At 60.3% G+C, this 18,340-nt stretch overlaps 1 protein-coding gene across 7 annotated transcripts in view; it reads right to left on the minus strand.

Moving 5' to 3' along the window:
* Positions 1–6,540: 6,540 nt before the first annotated feature.
* The window catches only part of LOC121157848 (BTG3 associated nuclear protein), a 38,183-nt gene continuing 26,383 nt past the window's right edge, over positions 6,541–18,340 (minus strand). For 3 of the 7 annotated variants that reach the window (XM_040982252.1, XM_040982250.1, XM_040982253.1), the window contains 4 exons: positions 18,221–18,283; positions 16,451–16,489; positions 8,454–8,597; positions 6,541–6,998 (listed from right to left, as the gene is read on the minus strand). In XM_040982252.1, coding sequence (XP_040838186.1) covers positions 6,939–6,998; positions 8,454–8,597; positions 16,451–16,489; positions 18,221–18,283 — 306 coding nt within the window. In that variant the 3' untranslated portion in view covers positions 6,541–6,938. Of the gene's footprint in view, positions 6,999–8,453; positions 8,598–11,064; positions 11,131–16,450; positions 16,490–18,220; positions 18,293–18,340 lie in introns of all 7 variants that reach the window. The other 4 variants (XM_040982251.1, XM_040982249.1, XM_040982254.1 and 1 more) reach the window with 2 other exon arrangements.

An 18,340-nucleotide genomic window follows, 5' to 3' on the forward strand; every position in this document is an offset into this window, starting at 1 on the left:
ACCAAACAGGGAGCCAGTCAACCGCAGAACACAGCAAATGACACATCCAAACCCAGCGACGTGAACACGGGGGGGGGGGGGGGGTGGCACGGTGGCTTTCACAGTAGGGGTGCAGCAAGATCCACAACACAATAACGGGGAGAACAGCGCTAACATCTCCAAAGCTGTGGTAGCAACAGGACACGGCCGAGCAGGAGCAGAGGAGGCAGCCCTGCGCCCAGCCCGTGGCATCCCGTGAGATCTGGCAAAGGTGCCACCCTAGGGCTGCAGTCTGACTCCTCTTACGGGGAGCCAGCTTTGCTGGAAACCCCAAGCAATTAACAGATGCCTGGGCCCGGCGCGGTGGCGCAAGTGGTTAAAGGTCCTCGCCTTGCACACCCGGGATCCCATATGGGCGCCGGTTCTAATCCCGGCAGCCCTGCTTCCCTTCCAGCTCCCTGCCTGTGGCCTGGGAAAGCAGTCGAGGACGGCCCAAAGCTTTGGGAACCTGCACCCACGTGGGAGACCCGGAAGAGGCTCCTGGCTTCGGATCGGCATAGTATCGACCTGTTGCGCTCACTTGGGGAGTGAATCATCGGACGGAAGATCTTCCTCTCTGTCTCTCCTCTCTGTACATCCGCCTTTCCAATAAAAAATAATAAAAATAAAAAAAAAAAAAAAAAAAAAAAAAAACAGATGCCACCAGAACAAGGACTCAGCAGGGGCCCAGCGCGGAGCTTACAAGCATAGCAACTAGAAATGCAGTGAAACACCCTTTAAAATCATGTCACGTGTGGCCATCTGCCTGAACTACCAGCGTCTCATACGGCCATCAGTTCCAATCCCCGCTGCTCCACTTCCCATCCGGCTCCCTGCCTGTGGCCTGGGAAAGCAGTCGAGGACGGCCCAAGCCTAGGGACCCTGCACCCATGTGGGAGACCCAGAAGAAACTCCTGGCTCCTGACTTCAAATTGGTCCATCCATCCAGGGTGTGAGCCACCAGGTGGAAGATCTCTATCTTTCCATGACTTTGATTTTAAAAATTAATTGAATCTTAAAAAAAAAAAAAAAAAAAAAAAAAAAACGAAGAAAGTCAAGGCATGTGACACACTGCAATCAACTAGACAAGTTGGCACGGGCACCTTGAGCAGAGCCCGGCAGGAGAGGGACTCTCAGCCAGCAGCCCCGCCTCACGTGACACCCACGCGGGGACAGCCCGAGCCTCAGCCTTGTTCCACAGGCATAAATATAGGCACTTAATCTATAAAACTCCTGGAGGAAAACTTATCCGTGACCTTGGAACAGACAAATGTTTCCTGGAGAGGACACAGGCTGAAAACCAAGACCCACAAAGGAAAGATGGAGAAATCGGTCACGAACAGTCCTGCTCTTCCAAACCAAAACAGAAGCCACAGACTTGGAAAGGCCAGGAGACCACGCCCTCGGGGGCCCCCAGAGCCAGCCCCAGGAGTGGGGGAGCGGAGGGCGCTCGCCACAGGCACCCGAGAGGCCTCACACCTGCAGCTTTCAAAACCCAGAGCCCCAGCAGGTGCTGGGGGAAGGTGGGCCAGGATGTCGGCGAGGACGTGGACCGGCCCTCGGACACAGGGAGCTGGCATGTCTTCTCCACCCTAGGCTGCACCTCGTGGGGGCCTGGGGGGGAGCGGAACGCAGGGACCCACCCTGGGACACCGGTAGCTGGGACGCTCGCTCGGCACCAGGCTGCGCCTCGTGGGGGCCTGAGGAGCAGGAGGGACCACCCTCGTGGGGACGACCCCACATCTGGCAGCAGGACGAGGTGCATGGACCGACAAGACAGAGCCCCGAGCCTGAAGCCGCCCTGGGCCTCAGCCAGGCCCGGCGAGTTACCACGGGGCAGTTACATCACGGCTCTGCAATGCGGCCTCGTGCTGGCCCTGCCGGCGAGGGATCGGGCGGGACTTAAAGGTCACCAACCAAGAGGCAGAACGATTTACGGCCCCCAGGGCCCCTGGGATGTGCGTAACCACCTGTGGAATTGCACCTGCTCCATTCGACAGGGACCAGGGGCCTGATGTTACAGCCAGACCTTGGGGCCAGCCAACCAGCGCTGAGTGTGCCTGTGTGGGCACAGCCAGGGCCTGCACTGGCACAGGGCGCACCAGCGCCTGTCCGGCTCAGGGCTGGACTCGGACTCCGAGCTTGTTTGGTTCACTTGTTGGGGTTCCGAGTGCTTGCAGTGGCCAGAGGGCGGGGGGTGCGTGGCCCAGTGCCGGAGGCAAACGGAGCAGAGTGGAGTAAAAGGGCCGTGACGAACTGCATTTGTCCAGCCAGTATTCCCAGCCTTGCCCGCCAGGAGCCAGCGTGGACGGGGCTCGGGGAGGCCGCGGGGCCGCGTGGACGGGGCTCGGGGAGGACGCGGGGCCGGCGTGGACGGGGCTATAGGAACCCCAGTGACTCAGGCTGTCCTGCCGGGTCCCCACCCTGGCCACTCGGTCTGCTTTTCCGGGTGCCGGTAACAGCGGGCTGAGGCCAGCCGCCGCGCCCCGGGAACAGCAGAGCTGGAGAAACACGGAGGCAAGCGCCGGCCTCTTCCGGGGCGACGAGGCGGCCTCCTGTGTGGCCCCCACTCGTGTCCTTGCAGAAGTCACTGTGACCTCCACGCCGCGAGCGCCAGCGGCCACGCGGTCCGCACAGCCCCTCTGCTCCCCAGGGGACACTCACCTGGACTCGCGTGGGCCGGCTCCTGCCGTCTGCCCCCGTGGGGAGCGGGGCTCTCCTCAGGAGCCCGTGGTGGCGGCGAGCACGCGGCCACAGCAGCGGCATCCCTGCGGCCACGGGCTCGGTCCCATGGGAGGGCTCGGTCCCACGGAAGGGCTCTGTGAGGGCCAGGTGCCCGGTCGGCCGCAAGCTCCGGCGGGGCCGCAGCGCGAGCTGGCTGCACACACTCCTGGGCGGAGGCGCTGCTCACTGCAGGCCGCGTGGGGAGCAGCGAGGGGCGCCCGCTGTCCCCCCTCCGCGGTGTCAGCCGGGAGCCGCCAGCCCAGCGGCCTGCTCCCCTCAGCTGTGCTCATGTGGGGTGGCCTGCTCCCCTCAGCTGTGCTCATGTGGGGCGGGCGGCCTGTTCCCCTCAGCTGTGCCCGGGCTGTGGGGCGGGCGGCTCCCCTCAGCTGTGCCCGGGGTGGGGGCGGCCTGTTCCCCTCAGCTGTGCCCGGGGTGGGGGCGGCCTGCTCCCCTCAGCTGTGCCCGGGCTGTGGGGCGGGCGGCTCCCCTCAGCTGTGCCTGGGTGGGAGCGGCCTGTTCCCCTCAGCTGTGCCCGGGCTGTGGGGAGCCCTCTGCAGACTCCAGGAGGCGCCCTCTGCCTCCAGGAGGCGCACGACGCCTCACTGACACGCTGGGGGCGTGGCCTCCTGAGAAGCGGAAACCGCCTGCACAAGGCCCCCCGCTCGCCCATCCTCAGACCCCCCAGTGCCCTTAGGAGTGCCAACCCAAGGGCAGCCCCTGGGCACTCCCACAGACTGGATCCCAAGGCAGGCCCCACTCTGGAATACCTGCCCAGCCCTAGGTTGTCTACAACAATAAAAGCCACACCCCCCAAGTCATGGCTCCTGCCATGGTGTGGGGTCGTCAGCAGCACCAAGCCCAGGTCCCTACTGAGCTATGACACCTCACCCTCACGTGGCCCCAGGCCTGCCCAGGAGCGGAAACCAGGCAGCTAAGTTCATGGAGATGCAACAGAATGGCAAACCAAGGGGACGGCGCTGCAGTGCAATGCATGACGCTGCCACCTGCAACACAGGCACAGCACACCGACAACCAGTTCTGGACCTGGCTGGTCCCCTTGCACTGGACAGCCCATGGCCTTGGACCCTGCACCCACGTGGATGCCCTGGCTCATCCCTGGCTGGTCCCCTTGCACAGGACAGTCCATGGCCTTGGACCCTGCACCCACGTGGACACCCTGGCTCAGCCCTGGCTGTGGCAGCCATTTGGGGTGTAAACCAACAGGTGGACGTTCTCTCTCAGGAGCATACCTTGAAGACACTCCAGACAGGCAAGCCATCTCGGCCCCAAGGCCTGGGCAACACACGAAGCCCACTTTTCCAGTTGTGGAGATCAACAGCACTGCACGGGCATGCTGCGAGCTCGAGTAAGGGAGGAAGATGAGGCCGACAGAGCCAACCATGGCCCTTGGCGTGGGAGGTGCCACGTGGTCAGGACTGAGGCGACTGTGCCAGCCCGCCTCCCAGCCCCTGGCCTTGCATCCAGCACTGACCTATGCCTTGAAGATGCAAGACTGCACATTCACGCAGCCAGGTCACCAAGTCTGGGTGCACTTGTAATAATCAATAGTCAATTATAATAACTAGTAACAAATAAACACATCACTTGGAGCCCAAATCCCAACTTGTGATGCAAATGTGACCGCTCTCTGAGGCCAGGGGCCAGAGCTGGGGCCCCAGGGCATGACGCACTCATCAGGGAGGAACCCTGTGTGGTGGTGCCCGCCTGTCCGGGCTGCACAGGTGGCCCTGCCCCTCTGCGGCTGCTCAGTCCAAGCTCCAGGCAGCTTGGGTTCCTTTCGGGCACCATGCATGCTTCACCCTGCTCTGCCTGGCAGACGGGGCTAGAAGGACCCACCTCCCTGCCAGTAGGCCGCATTTCAGCCTCCACACTCCCCACAGCCACTCCACTCAGCCCCTCACCAAACCCTGGACCTGAGATATGGGCGGCGTAGCCTTGGGAAGGACTACCGCTGGCCGAGTCCCCCAGGCACGACCAGGCTTCCCTGAGGGGATGTCTAGACCCCACACCCAGGCTCAAGCAAGGGTTGGTGGACACTTCTGGCCTGCCCCATACTGGACAGTGGCTGGCTCAGGCCTGCCCAGGCTGTGGGGGACAGCGGCAGGTCAGCCCCGAGAGCCTCGTCTTCCTTGTCTGGGGCACACAAGCAGTGCCCATCTACCCCAACCAAGTGGCCAGTAAGCCCAAGGCCCCCGCTTGGAGGTCCTCAGCTCTCATGAGGCCATCACTCGTCCTGTGACAGGTACAGAAATGTGGAGAGTATAAGGAAATGCTTCTAGTGACACGACAGAGCCCCATGCACGGCACCAGGGCCCCCCATGTCCCGACTGCCAGACAGGTGGCCAAGATGGGGGGCATGGCTGTCCTCACTGTCCCTGTGATAGTCCCTCTGAGGTGATTCAGGTTGTCCCTCTGTGGTGACCCATGGCTGTCCCCCTGTGGTATCCTGTCACTGTCCCCCTGTGGTATCCTGTGGTTGTCCCCCTGTGGTATCCTGTCACTGTCCCCCTGTGGTATCCTGTGGCTGTCCCCCTGTGGTATCCTGTGGTTGTCCCCCTGTGGTGACCCATGGCTGTCCCCCTAAGGTGACCTGTCGCTGTTCCCCTGTGGTTTCCTGTGGCTGTCCCCCTGTGGTATCCTGTGGCTGTCCCTCTGTGGTGACCCATGGCTGTTCCCCTGAGGTGACCTGTCGCTGTTCCCCTGTGGTTTCCTGTGGCTGTCCCTTTGAGGTATCCTGTGGCTGTCCCCCTGAGGTGACCTACCGCTGTCCCCCCGTGGTATCCTGTGGCTGTCCCCCCGTGGTATCCTGTGGCTGTCCCCCTGTGGTATCCTGTGGCTGTCCCTCTGAGGTGAACCAAGGTTCTCTGTCCCACTCCCCAAGGAGGGAAGAGGACGCAGTGTGGAGGTCCTGCCCGCTCCCACTACGCTGTGTAGACCGTGGAAGCTGCAGCCTCAGACACCAGGCTGGGGACACAGGACCTGCACTATTTCTTCTATGATTTCTTTCATAATTCTGTTTAATGACTTGTTTTAAGATTCATTTGAAAGGCAGAGGGAGAAAGAAAGGGAGAGACAGGGAGCTCTCCTATCCGCTGGCTCACTCCTCAGATGGCTGCAGATAGCAGGAACTGGGCAAGTCTGAAGCCAAGACAGTCCACGAGGGCTTGACCCAGCGCCCACATGAGCTGCTGGCATCACAGGCAGCCCTGCCCTGTGTGGTCCCTCTGACCTTACAACGTCCTGTGTGCGCAGCACAGGGAAGCTCAAAGGAGAAGCCCGTGGCGTCCATCCTGGACCACAGCCTTGCAGGCCTCAGCTGACCACATCTCTCCCCACAGAGCTTCCCAAGCGGAGTGGACAGTGCCCGTGTGCTTGGCCCCACGATCCCTCTGCTCCTGGACAGCCTGCGTCAGCTGCGTCTGTTCTGATTTTGCACTGGGAGTGTCCATAGCCTAGAAAATGCCTCCCACCCATCAATCTGGTGCACTGAAACCACACAACTCGGCCGTGGGCTGCCCAGGGCTGCCAGGCCGGCTGCTGTAGCCGACAGGTAGGCATCAGCCTTGCTAAGGCTCCATAGGGCCCCCAGAGGGAGGTGTCCAGAGTGAGCTCAACAACACCCCACCTTACCACCATGTGAGGGGCACAAGTGGGTCCCACGGACCCATCCCTAAAGGGCCACCTCCCCCTGTGTCCACAGCCTCATCTGAGGATCCCCAGAGCCCACCTGTCCAGAATCCCTGGCATGGTGCAAATGCAATGGCCATATGCTAGCAGTGGTCATAAATACATTTATTTCATCAGAAATGCATAATTGCAGTGCTGGGGCGTCCCCTGGAGAGGTGGGTAAGCGGGTCATCACGCCAAGAGCCGCCCGCACAGGGGCTGCGCACAGCCTCCGCTCCACCGGGCCACACTGCCATTCTCTCCTTTGTTACAAACACCATAGCAAATTGAAAAGAGCCTTTGAAACAAAAATATCGCCGATTCTGATTTCCCAAGAGCGCACGGTGCCAGGGCGACCCGCCCCTCCTCCAGGCACCCGTGGCATGACTCAGCACAAGGGGCTCGAGGCAGGGGCACAGGGTCTCCGTCTCTGGTTCTTGGGGGACGCTCCCCGAGGGGTGCGTTCTGCACACACATGGGAATGGCCATGGGCACAGCCGCCAGCCACCTCACTGGATCTGGATGGCCCCATGCTCCAGCTGCATCTCGGGCTGCAGGGTCTCGGCCGTCTGCAAGAGAGGAGGGGGTGGGTGTGTCTGGAGGGGTCCCCGCAGTGCTCTGAGGACATGCCACCACGGATACACCCACAGGTGAACGTGGCTCCTTTGGCCCAGGACCCCTGCTCGGCCTTCCTGGGAGAGCTGCTACCAGGGACAGCCTCCAACAAGCTGCAGGTCCCGAAGTCACCCACGCCTTCATTCTCAAGTGAGGACCGGCCATGTAAACCTCCCTGGAGTGTCTCCAATAGAAGAGGGGCTGAGGAAGGGGACAGAGGGCACCTGACACCTGTGCCGGCCCAGGCTGCAGAGGAAGCGAGGGGTAGTCCCTGTGTCTAAACGAGTACCCCAGGACTGGGCTTATAGCACCCAGCAGAGAAGCCTGCAGAGAGAGCCCCCTCCAAGCGCAAGACTCCACAACTTTCCGAAGGTAGTATGGGTGTGGGAGTGTCCCCCCACATCGGAACAGCCCTTCGCAGGACACCTACAAGAGGGGTGCTGACCTCAGGGATGGCAGGGGCTAAGCTGAGGAGGCCTGTGGTCCTCAGACACAGAGCAGGTGCTCCAGGGACAGGCAGCCAGTGTCCCCCTTGGGGACCCATCCTCTTAGGGTGAGGCTGGAGATGCCCAGGGAGCCCCACAGACAGAAGCAGGTGAGCCCCCTCAGCCCCTTCACACGGCTATGCGGGCTCAATGTTCACGCCCTTTGGCAGTGACAGCACTGCCCAGCATGTCTTCTCCCTGTGACACCCGCCAAGGCACAGAGGACAAACAGGCTTCCAGGAACGCAACCTGCCAGCCCCTGACAACCTCAAGGAGCAGACCAGGTCCTCCAAGGCCTGCAGGCCCCTGGTGAGGGTATGGGTCCTCCAAGGCCTGCAGGCCCCTGGTGAGGGTATAGGTCCTCCAAGGCCTGCAGGGCCCCTGGTGAGGATATGGGTCCTTCAGGGCCTGCAGGGCCCCTGGCAAGCGTATGGCTCTGCTGCACGGGGCAGGTGCCACCTGGGCTCAGCTGGGTTTCACCTCAGATGAACACTGCTGCTCACACTCCCTACACTGGCCCTCCTGCAGGGTCAGCCACTGCAGGAAAGCCAAGCACCTGGCCATGCAGGAAAGGCTGTGGCCCTCAGCTCACAACACAAGGGGTCCCCGTATGCTTCAAGGAATCCTCTGGCCTCTTGGGACTAAGCATCTGACTCTTGTCATAAACCCCAGGCACCACCCTAACCTACAATCCCGTCCTACACACACCCCACCACTCAGAGGAGCCTGGAGTCGCTACCCGAGTGGGCCTAGCCGCCCTCCATGCAGTACGGGGTCAGGACCTCACTCCGCAACTTTACATCTGTAGGAGTTTGTAAAATTCCCACCCCACGGGTATCCATGGCCCCGCCACTCCACTTCCTAAGCTAAGTGATGCTCCGCCGACAGGCAGGGCCCTGTGCCCAGGCGGTACCCACAGCTTACCTGGGCTGCCGCTGTGTGGTCACTTACAGGCGCCAGCTGGACGTACTGCACCTGAATGTCACTGCCCTGCAGAGGTGACCCGTCTACCCCTGTCGCAGTGGGGTCCGAAGAAGCCACGGCTATCAGCTGGGCCCCCTGCAACACCTAGAGAGAGAAAGGCAGGAAGGTGAGCAGCTGCACACGGCCTGCCCAGCGTGGATGCCACAGCGACCCTGCGCAGCTCTCGATGCAGGCATCTACTTCGGTGAGGTGCAGAATATCCGCACGCCGGACAGAGCCCTGGATGCTTAATTCCTCGGAGAAACAAATGCCAGCACTAACCCAGAACAAGCAAGAGAAAACTGCAGGGCCAGCAGCGGAGGGAAGCCAGGAAGACAAGTGTGTGTCACCAGCAAGCACGCAAGACCTCGCCATGATGAGCGACGTCAAGGCAGAGCCGGGCAGGGAAGGACAGACGGCCAGGAGCGCCGGTCAGCTGCCCTGTGAGCCCAGACCGCTCAGCCCGAGTCCCGAACCCGAGGTCCTCACTGGGGCTCACACTACCTCTCCAGTCCCGCTCTGTGCGCCCGTTAACCCAAGGCCCCAGAGAAGCAAGGGTGTGGCACACGGACAGACCTGCGCCCGTAGCCGCCACTGCCCTGCGAGAGCAGCCATGAGCTGGACTGCTTTCTGAACAACCCTCAATGACCGGAGGAAGCACTTCAATGACCGGAGGAAGTGCTTCCAGGTTTATGGATGGAAAGCATCATGAGCATCCTGTGACCTCTGTGGACACCTGTGTCAGAAGTGGGCAGCCTTGGGTCTGGCACAGTGGCCTAGCGGCTAAAGTCCTCGCCTTGAACACACTGGGCTCCCATATGGGCGCCAGTTCTAATCCCGGCAGCTCCATTTCCCATCCAGCTCCCTGCTTGTGGTCTGGGAAAGCAGTCAAGGACGGCCCAAAGCCTTGGGACCCTGCACCCGTGTGGAAGACCTGGAGGAAGTTCCTGGCTCCCGGCTTCTGGCTCTAGATCAGCACAGCACTGGCCATTGCGGTCACTTGGGAAGTGAATCATCGGATGCAAGATCTTCCTCTCTGTCTCTCCTCCTCCTCTCTGTATATCTCACTTTGCAATAAAAATAAATAAATCTTACAAAAAAAAAAAAAAAAAGGAAGTAGGCAGCCTTGGGGGCAGGGAGGCGGCCATACCAGAAGACAACAGTGACCAGCCCACAGCTTAACTGGCTCTATTGGGTACCCTGCAGCCCGCACTCAAGCAGCTGGGACCCCTCCATCCAGGCTGTCTCTCCCAGCCTGCCGCCAGCTGGCCTGTGCCCCTGTGAGCAGCCAGGTCATGGGGCTGCCAACTGTCCCCTCTGCACACATCCTGATGGCCCTACTGACCTCCACCATCACAGAACAGATGTACAGCAGACAGGAGGCCTGGGCCAACCATGGTAACCCCAACTGCTGGCGCTGGACCCCAGGACGGGTTCATGTGTGAGAGATGTGACTGGGCTCCCACGCTCACTCAGGCTCCGCCCAGGGCAGCCAGCACACATGTGTGCCTGCCCTCAGCAGTTGCCCACCACGCACGGACACAGCACTGCCCAGACCCGCCGCCAAGAGCCAGTTTCCCCAGGAACACAGGACCTGCAGGGCACGGCAGCCCTGGTCTGGTCCAGACCCCTCTTAGTAAAGGGTGAGGCGATCACAGGAGACGAGTACCCCACCTTCTAGGAGCCAAGGAGCAGGAAGCCCAGCTCCACCTCCTGGTGTGGCCTGTAGGCGCAGACCCTCCCAGCCCACGTGGTCTTCGTGACCAACCATACCCCTGAGGAGCAGCAGCTGGGCCTCCAGGTCACGGCTGGGGAGCTGGCCAGGCACCTCGCCTCGCCCTCCAAGCCCCACAGCCCCGGGCACTGGGGTGCTAGCCCACTGCACTCCATTGAGCCGAAGAGAGACAGCTTCAAAGTTCCTGGGTCTCGCTGAAGGAATTCCTGCCCACTGCGACAGCAGCCCGAGTCAGGAACGTTCTGGAAATGATCTACTCACTGTAGCACTGCACAGTCTGGGATTCATGGACTCTCTCACAGCCACACATCGGCCTCCTCTGACACCACGGTTCCACAACCTGTGTCTGGGTCCCGGGAGACCCTTAGGCCACTGCCCATGGAGGGAACACGCGAGGGGACAGCTGGCAAGGTGTGGGACTTAGGAAGGGACACTGTCTACCTCCTCCATGCCAGCAAGCTTGGCAGGCCGATGTTCTGTGTTCTGCCTTTAGAATCACCTGCAGACTTTTGACATAGACCAGTGCTGAGACAACCATGGCCTGATCCCTAGACCCAGAGCTGCTGGTACACCACAGGGACCAGTCCAAGAGGCCACTGACCTTCCCGCCGTGGATGGGATCTCACCCAGGAACCCGCTGACCTTCCTACCGTGGATGGGGTCTCACCCAGGAGGCCAATGACCTTCCTGCCATGGACGGGGAGCCTGCCCAGGAGGCCACTGATCTTCCTGCCATGGATAGGAGGCCTGCCCAGAAGGCCCAGCTAATGTGTGATAGCTGTGACCCTGGATGACTGAGTGCAGGCTGTGAGGCCCTCAGGCATGGCAAGCACTCACCTGGTGGTCGCTGGCTTTGATGACAGAAGGGGTCAAGAGCCACGGGATGCGGGTGGCCTCTAGCAGCTGGAAAAGGCAAGGAAAGACATATTCCCCTGGATCCTCCAGGAGGAACTGGCCTACACATCAGCCATGGGCTCGTGGGGACTGTAGGACTCAGCTCCCGGTTCTGTGGTTCCTGGCCAGAGACCCGGGAACCTCACAGGTTGCTCACCCACTGCTGTAGACCCTGCCTCCTGGGCACAGCAGGGCCACTCAGGCCCTGGTCACCTCCTGGGCACAGCAGGGCCGCTCAGGCCCCGGTAACCTCCTGGGCATAGCAGGGCCACTAAGGCCTTGTCACCTCCTGGGCACAGCAGGGCCGTTCAGGCCCCGGTCACCTCCTGGGCACGGCTGGGCTGCTTAGACCCTGGTCACCTCCTGGGCACGGCTGGGCCGCTTAGACCCCGGTCACCTCCTGGGTTCAGCATGGCATGGCCACTCAGGCTCCTGCCTCCTCCTGGGCACAGCATGACTGCTTGGGCCTTGGTTACCACCTGGGCACAGCAGGGCTACTCAGGCCCTGGTCACCTCCTGGGCACAGCAGGGCCGCTCAGGCCCCAGTCACCTCCTGGGTTCAGCATGGTCACTCCAGCCCCTACCTCAAAGTCTACTGCAAAAATGTCACCTGGCACAGAAGCAAAGCTGGGAAGAGGCAGATGTAGACAGGAGACAAGCCCACTCCTCTCGCTGTAACCAAGCGCAGCCTGTCAAATTTCCGGATATCGGGAAACATCACAGGAAAAACGCACCGTCTCCCAGCTCACTTGGCCCCTTCCCCCGGAACGCTTCACACGAGCAGAGGATGCTGGGGTGCCGGCTGCTCCAGAGCCACTCTGGTCCGGTTGTGGTCAGTGTCTCAGGAATGTGAGGTACATAAGACGGGAAGAAAGTGCTTTCCGGCTGCAGCCATGAGCCCTTTCCTTCATGGACTGTCAGAGGACACTGGCCGGGTGGTGCTGGGCAGCCCCCACAGCAGCTATCTATCCGCAAAAGCTTCTGCCAGCGGACAGCAAGAGGAGACGAGCTTCCCATCCGCTCTTCAGCATGCTCACAGCAAACACGTGACGCGTGGAGTCTTGCTAGAGTCGGACGGCCGTCGGAGAGGGAGGTGGCAGTGGCGCTGGGAGCAGGCGGCTCTGTGGTCGGACCTTGCGGCCCCATCGGTTGCACACACTCCCACGGCGGCCTGGTTTGCTCCGGGGACACTGCAGGGCACAGAAGCAGGTTTCCCGGGACGAAGGCGCATGCGTCAATCAGTTCACCAGTGCTTGTCCATGAGGGAAAGCTGCCACACACAGCCAAGATGTTGAGAGCTGAAAGACACCCACAGCAGCCAGGTGGGAAACACTCGGCGGCAGGCACAGTGGCCAGAGCGAATCCAGGCTGGCAGGAGATTCCTGCCCACCATGGGCCTTTTCTTTTAAACCAGGTGAGGTCTGCATGATGAAGTAACATCACGCTAACTCAGCAACGGCTTGGAGTCGGATGACCAAGCCACAGTCCAAGGGAAACAGAACATTCCAGAACACGTACTCAGTCCACCGTAGCCAGGCTGATCTAAGTCTTAGCCCTCTGCTTCTGACCCGGCTTCCTGCTAACGCATCCTGTAGCTTAGGGCTCAAGTGCACACGGGAGAATTGGATGGAACCCAGGCTCCTGCTTCTGCCCAGCCCTGGCTGCTGTGGCCATTTGGAGAAGGTACCAGCAAAGATCTGTCTGCTGATTCTCTGCCTTTCAAGTGTATGAAAATAAATAATAAACAGAAGAGCACTGGACACTCCACAGCCCGGGGCGCACAGGGCTGGGGCCAGGAGTGTGGCTCCTCTCCTGAATCCCGTCAGCCTGTGGACAGGACAAGCGACTTGTGTCAAAGTCAGGAGCAAAGCGTGCCACCAGTGCCATCCCGTGAGCCTCTTCCGCCAGCCCTGCTGTGCTGCTGACCTGATGGCACCCCGCGGCACAGCACTGGCCAGTTCAGGCTGCAAGTTGAACACACAAAATGCAGCCTTGCTACCTTGACCATGACTTGGCTCCCAAACTCGGAGGTACTGAAGTGCTAAGATCGGAGCCGACCGGGCTTGAGGCCTTCTCTGCTCCTGCCTCCACTGTCCTGACCGGAGGCCAAATCAACAAACCACTGACCTGGAACCTGGACTCCCAAGACAGCAGGCTAACACAAATGTCTCTTCATGAAGTCAGTTGCCTCGGGTATTCCGCTGTAGCAACACAAAGCTGACCTCAACCTACTCGTGGGTCCAATCTGCAGGGCAGGGCGGCAGGAACCAGGGACACCGCCCACCACGGCCGACGGGACACGCGAAATCCGATCAGCTCCTGGCTCTGCTGATGGCTCAGGCTCCAAGCAGGAAAGGAAAGTGACGGCTGACAAGGGCACTGGGGACACTCAGAGCAATGACCGGCCACCTCCCTACCCTCCTCTGTCCCGCTGGTCTCCTGTTTATGCCAGAGCCTACCCCACAGGCCTCCCCACACAGTGCATACAGCCTGCAAGCACCTCTAACTGGATGGGACGGAGGCGGTTTCCAGGCCCGGCTGGCCTGTGGCTGAGCTAAGCTGGAGGGGATGTCCCAGAGGCCCGTGCATGGTCCCGGAAGCACCTGCTGTGGCCCTGGACCCTCGGCGGCTTCATTCAGAGGCTTGGAGGGCTCCCCCTAGACCACGGCTAGACAGAAGAGATGGAGCAAAGGCAGGGATCCGGAGCCGCCACTGCTCCTGCCAGGGAAGGAGGGGCCAAGTCAGGTGGGGTGCATGAGATCTGCACAGGGAGGCGACCGAGAGAAGCTTGGGAAACTCCTCTGCCAGGTGAGCACAAGAACCAAGGCTGGGAGCAACCCAGACCAGACCAGGTTAATGTGCCCACCGCCACATGTGTGGTCAGGTCTGGGGGAGGACAGTCTGGCCCAGTTCACAACAGCCACTGGCAAATCCAAGAACCAGGAACGGTGTGGGACAGGCTGGGTTGGGCCGCAGAACCAGCCAGTCCATATTAGGGCTGGGACTCTGGGCAATCCAGGCTGGGATAGGCTGAGCACCTGCTGGCAAACACCAAGGTGGGGTAAGCCACGTCAGACTGGGCTGCAGGACCCAGCAGCATATGCGAGATGGGGTGGTGTGGGGGGGGGGGAAGGACTCCCCTGCTGGGCCACTGTTCCCATGCTGGTGAGCTTAAGAACTGGGACAGGGGACAGACCAGGCTGGACAGGGCTACAGAGTCCGCTGGCCTGCGTGTGAGCTGATTTAGGGGGACGGACCAGGATGGACAGGGCTATAGAGCCCATTGGCCTGCGTGTGAGCTGATTTAGAGGGACAGCCAGGCTGGGCTAAGCGACCATATCTACCAGGGTATGGGTGAGCCAGAGTAAGTACAGGCTGGTTGGGCTTTGCAACAGCATGAACTGACAAGTGATGGGACTGGGGGCAAGCCCTGTCAGGCTAGGCTGCAGAACCACCGGGAAAGTACAAGATCCAGGGCTGGGAGTGGGACCAGCAGGGAAACTGCGGGCACCTTCCTGATGGGCTGCAGCTCCCACTGGTGAGCACAAGAACCAGGGTTAGGGTGGACCTGGCTGGACAGGCGGTAGTGCCCACCAGCATAAGTGTGGGTTGGATTGTTGGCTGGGCTGGGCTGAGCTAGGCGGCAGCACCCATTGGTGTGTGAATGGGATGTAGGACAGACTGGACCAGTCTGCTGCACATACTGGCATGTGCAGAAACCAGGGCTGGAAGTGGGCCTAGTGGGGGTGCCGGGGGTCACTCCAACTGGGCTGCAGTTCCCACTGGTGTATGTAAGGGCCAGTGTGTGGTAGGCAGGGCTGGGCTGGGCCGCAGCAGCCATTGGTTTGCATAAGAGATAGAGCTGGAGACAGAACTGATCCAGCAGCTGTGAACAGCGGTTATGTGTGTGTGCAGGCTGATGAGGGCAGCACGTGGAGCTGGACCCTGAGTGCTGACAGTGCATATCTGGGCAAATGGTGGAGCAATGAAATCACAGCATTTCAGAACCTTCAAAACCACTTGAGCAGAACCCTTGGCGCAAGCTCCAAATCAGGTGCCTGGGGATGACACTGGGTGGCAGTTCCTCATCCCCAGGCACTGACGGCTAGGGATGGCTTCTCCCTTCCTCTCCCCGACTTCCCCAGAAACAGAAAGAAAAGAAGAAAATTGGATACAATGATCTCATCCATTACCCCCATTCCTCGACTCTTCCCAGCGGTCCACACGGGCATGCGGCCTTAAACTATGTAAACACCATCAAAATAAAAGTCAAAATCAATTAATTATAGCCTCACATACAAAAAAAAGAAAGAAAGAAAAAGAACGAACGAACAAGTGAACTGGCTTCTGCCGGGCTGGCCAGGCCTCAGCCTCAGGACGCATGGCTTGCCGGAAGCCGCTGTGGCTTTTTGCAATTCTGCATGTCCTCGGCCCTGACTCTGCTCCTAGGAGGGACCCCCTGTGCTGCTGCGAGACCATCAGGTTAAAACCTCACCTCACAGGGCCCAATTCATATCCTAGCTGCTCCACTTCCCCTCCAGCTCCCTGCTTGAGGTCTGAGAAAGCAGTGGAGGACAGCCCAGAGCCTTGGCGTGGGAGACCTGGAGGAGGCTCCCGGCTCCTGGCTTCACACTGGCTCAGCTCCAGCTGCTGCAGCCACAGGGGGAGTGAACCAGCAGATAGGTCTTTTTTTCTGTCTCTCCTTCTGTAAATGTGACTTTCTGATCGAAGTAAGCAAATCTTTAAAAATAAACAAAAGCAGCCCTGTGGGGGCACTAACTCCATGGGCCTGCCTTCCCTCCCCGTGTGTCCCGGCGCAGGGCCTGGTCAGAGCCCAGTGAGTAGCGTGGGCGAGAACAGGGCGTCATTCTGTGCCGTGAGTGGGCACCAGTGTGTGTCCCTCACCACCACTCGCAGGCTTGGGTTCATGCAGGGAAGGTTTCTAGATACCCCAACAGATCTGAGGCGACACAAGTCCCCATGACAAACTGCTTTCCAAACAAGAGGGAGACAGCGTTCGGAGCCTCCACACCAGGATGCCACCATTGGGCAGCACCCTCCTGAAGCCCTGATGGGTGGCACAGCACAGTGACACCTCCGGCCACACCCCTTCCTGTCTCAGAACAGAAGAAAAGCAGGTGGTCTGGGCTGGACACCAACACAAGAGGACAAACCCACCTTGCTCGAACACATGCCGCCCTGTGCAAATACAACCACTAGAACGCTCACAGGGCACACAGGGACCTGTGACAAGTGTGGGGGTGTCCCACCCAGGAGCACTGGGGTGCCCCACTCCACCCTGCACAGACTCCAGGCACACAGCACTCACCTGCCCGTCCTGGCCCACATGGTGGATCTGCAGATTGCCCTGTGGGGGAAGCAAAGACAATGAGGAAGGAAGAAGATTCAGGTAGACCCTCTTGGGGAGCCTTCCTTGCAGCCTGTGCCACGAAGCAGCTTTGGGGATCCCCCCAATCCCAGCCTTCAGCAAAGGTGGGACAGTGATTGGCCAGTAGGCCACCGGCGGTGACGGCTCAGCCCCTGGCAGTGGGCAGCAGGCCTGCAGGGCAGATGGCAGCAGACAGCAGGCCCCCAGCCTTGCGGCCTCACACCTCCTGGGCAGCTCTGTGCTGCACGTGTTCGGTCTGGTAATAAAGGCGTAACACCAGGCAAGGCAAGGATGGGCTGTCCCAACACTGCACATTTCAACTCGTCTCAGAGTAATCATTCATGCCAGCAGCCATTTCTTCTCAGTTACTAAATTCGTAATAGAATTCTGTGCACAGGACGGACCCCGTTTGGATAACACAAACAGAACTACGAGTCACACACTGAATCCCAGCGGTCTAGTGAGGTCTACGAATCCCCTCACTGGGCAGCTCTGCCCCCCAAGACAGAGCCCCTGGCCGACTCCACCTCCAGCTGCTCCTTGCTGGGGTCCGTGCGGTGGGTGTGGAGGACACGGAGGTGTGACGAGAACGGTCCCGCTGCAGGCAGGGCTGCGAGGACTCTCCCGCCGCACGGCAAGGCCGGCGGATGGCTCTGCATCCACCTGAAGGCAGTTCCACCTCTGCTTGGACAGCAGACAACCTCACTGGGATTTCTGTAATCTGATCAGGAATTGTCTGCCACTGCCGAGTTGGCCTTTACTATCAATGTGAGCTTGGAAGTTGATGCTGCCCTTTACTATTCGTGCCGTCTCCGCTGCCCCCACTGACCATATGCTAATCAAGGGTGTCAAGTCCCAGGTGTAGTGGGAATCTGTTCTTTCCCTCTTTCCTTGATCTTTAGGTCCCTCCTCCTGTGATGCACGTCCTCCCTTAACTGATTCAAGACGGAGCTGTAGAATGAGGATTGCAGTAGGAATGTGTTACTGGTTGATGTGTGCCATTATTGAGAACGGCTGATATCCTGCCTCGAGGGGAAATGACTGGCAGAACTATCCTTAGGAATGCCCGCTTGACAGGTGTGATGACTCAGTGCCAGCCTTTGTGAAGAGCACAGCTTTCTCACACTGTCCTTATGGTCCTGAAACTGTAGTGGTCCGTTTCTTTTCTACGCCTACTCCACGCACCTTTCTCGAGCACCGAACTCGGCTGGAGCTGGACTCCGACAGTCCTCAGATGTGAACTGGCCCTGACTCCTGACAGGTGCTGTGACATAACTCCACTCACATGGGGTGCTGGGAACACTCCGCCCCATACACCCGCGTGGGCCTTCAGCCTCCTGCAGAGCCAGACCCGCCTGTCCTCCGAGCTGGCCTGCTGCCATTCCTGCTCCTCGCACTGCAACCAGACTCCTGGGCATTCTCTCTCCCCTCTGGGGTCATGCACCCTTCACCTGACCTGTCCACCTCCAGCCCCCGTGCTGACTACTCCTCTGCTGAGGACACGCCTCCCGTGCCATCAGATGCCAGCCTGGGAAGCCCTCCCCAGCATCTTGCGCCCTGCAAGCACAGCACCTCGCTGCCCTCCAGTGACTGCGGTGTGACCCTCTGGCCCTCAGCCTCCACTGCCCTCACAGGGCCCTGCAGTACAGCAGCCGGGCTGTCCGACAAGGGCCCTGTCAGAGCTGGGGGCGACGGCGCTCCAGGACTCACCTCGCTGTCCTGCGTGATCTGCACCTGCTCCCCCTGCGGCACCTGGGCAATGTGGAGGTGTCCCTGTGGGATCCGCAGCAAGAGAAGACACCAAGAAGCATCAGAAGAAAAACGAGACCA

The sequence above is a fragment of the Ochotona curzoniae genome, unplaced genomic scaffold, assembly GCF_017591425.1.
Source record: "Ochotona curzoniae isolate NIBS_2020 unplaced genomic scaffold, NIBS_Ocur_1.0 contig_3622, whole genome shotgun sequence".
NCBI lineage: Eukaryota > Metazoa > Chordata > Mammalia > Lagomorpha > Ochotonidae > Ochotona > Ochotona curzoniae.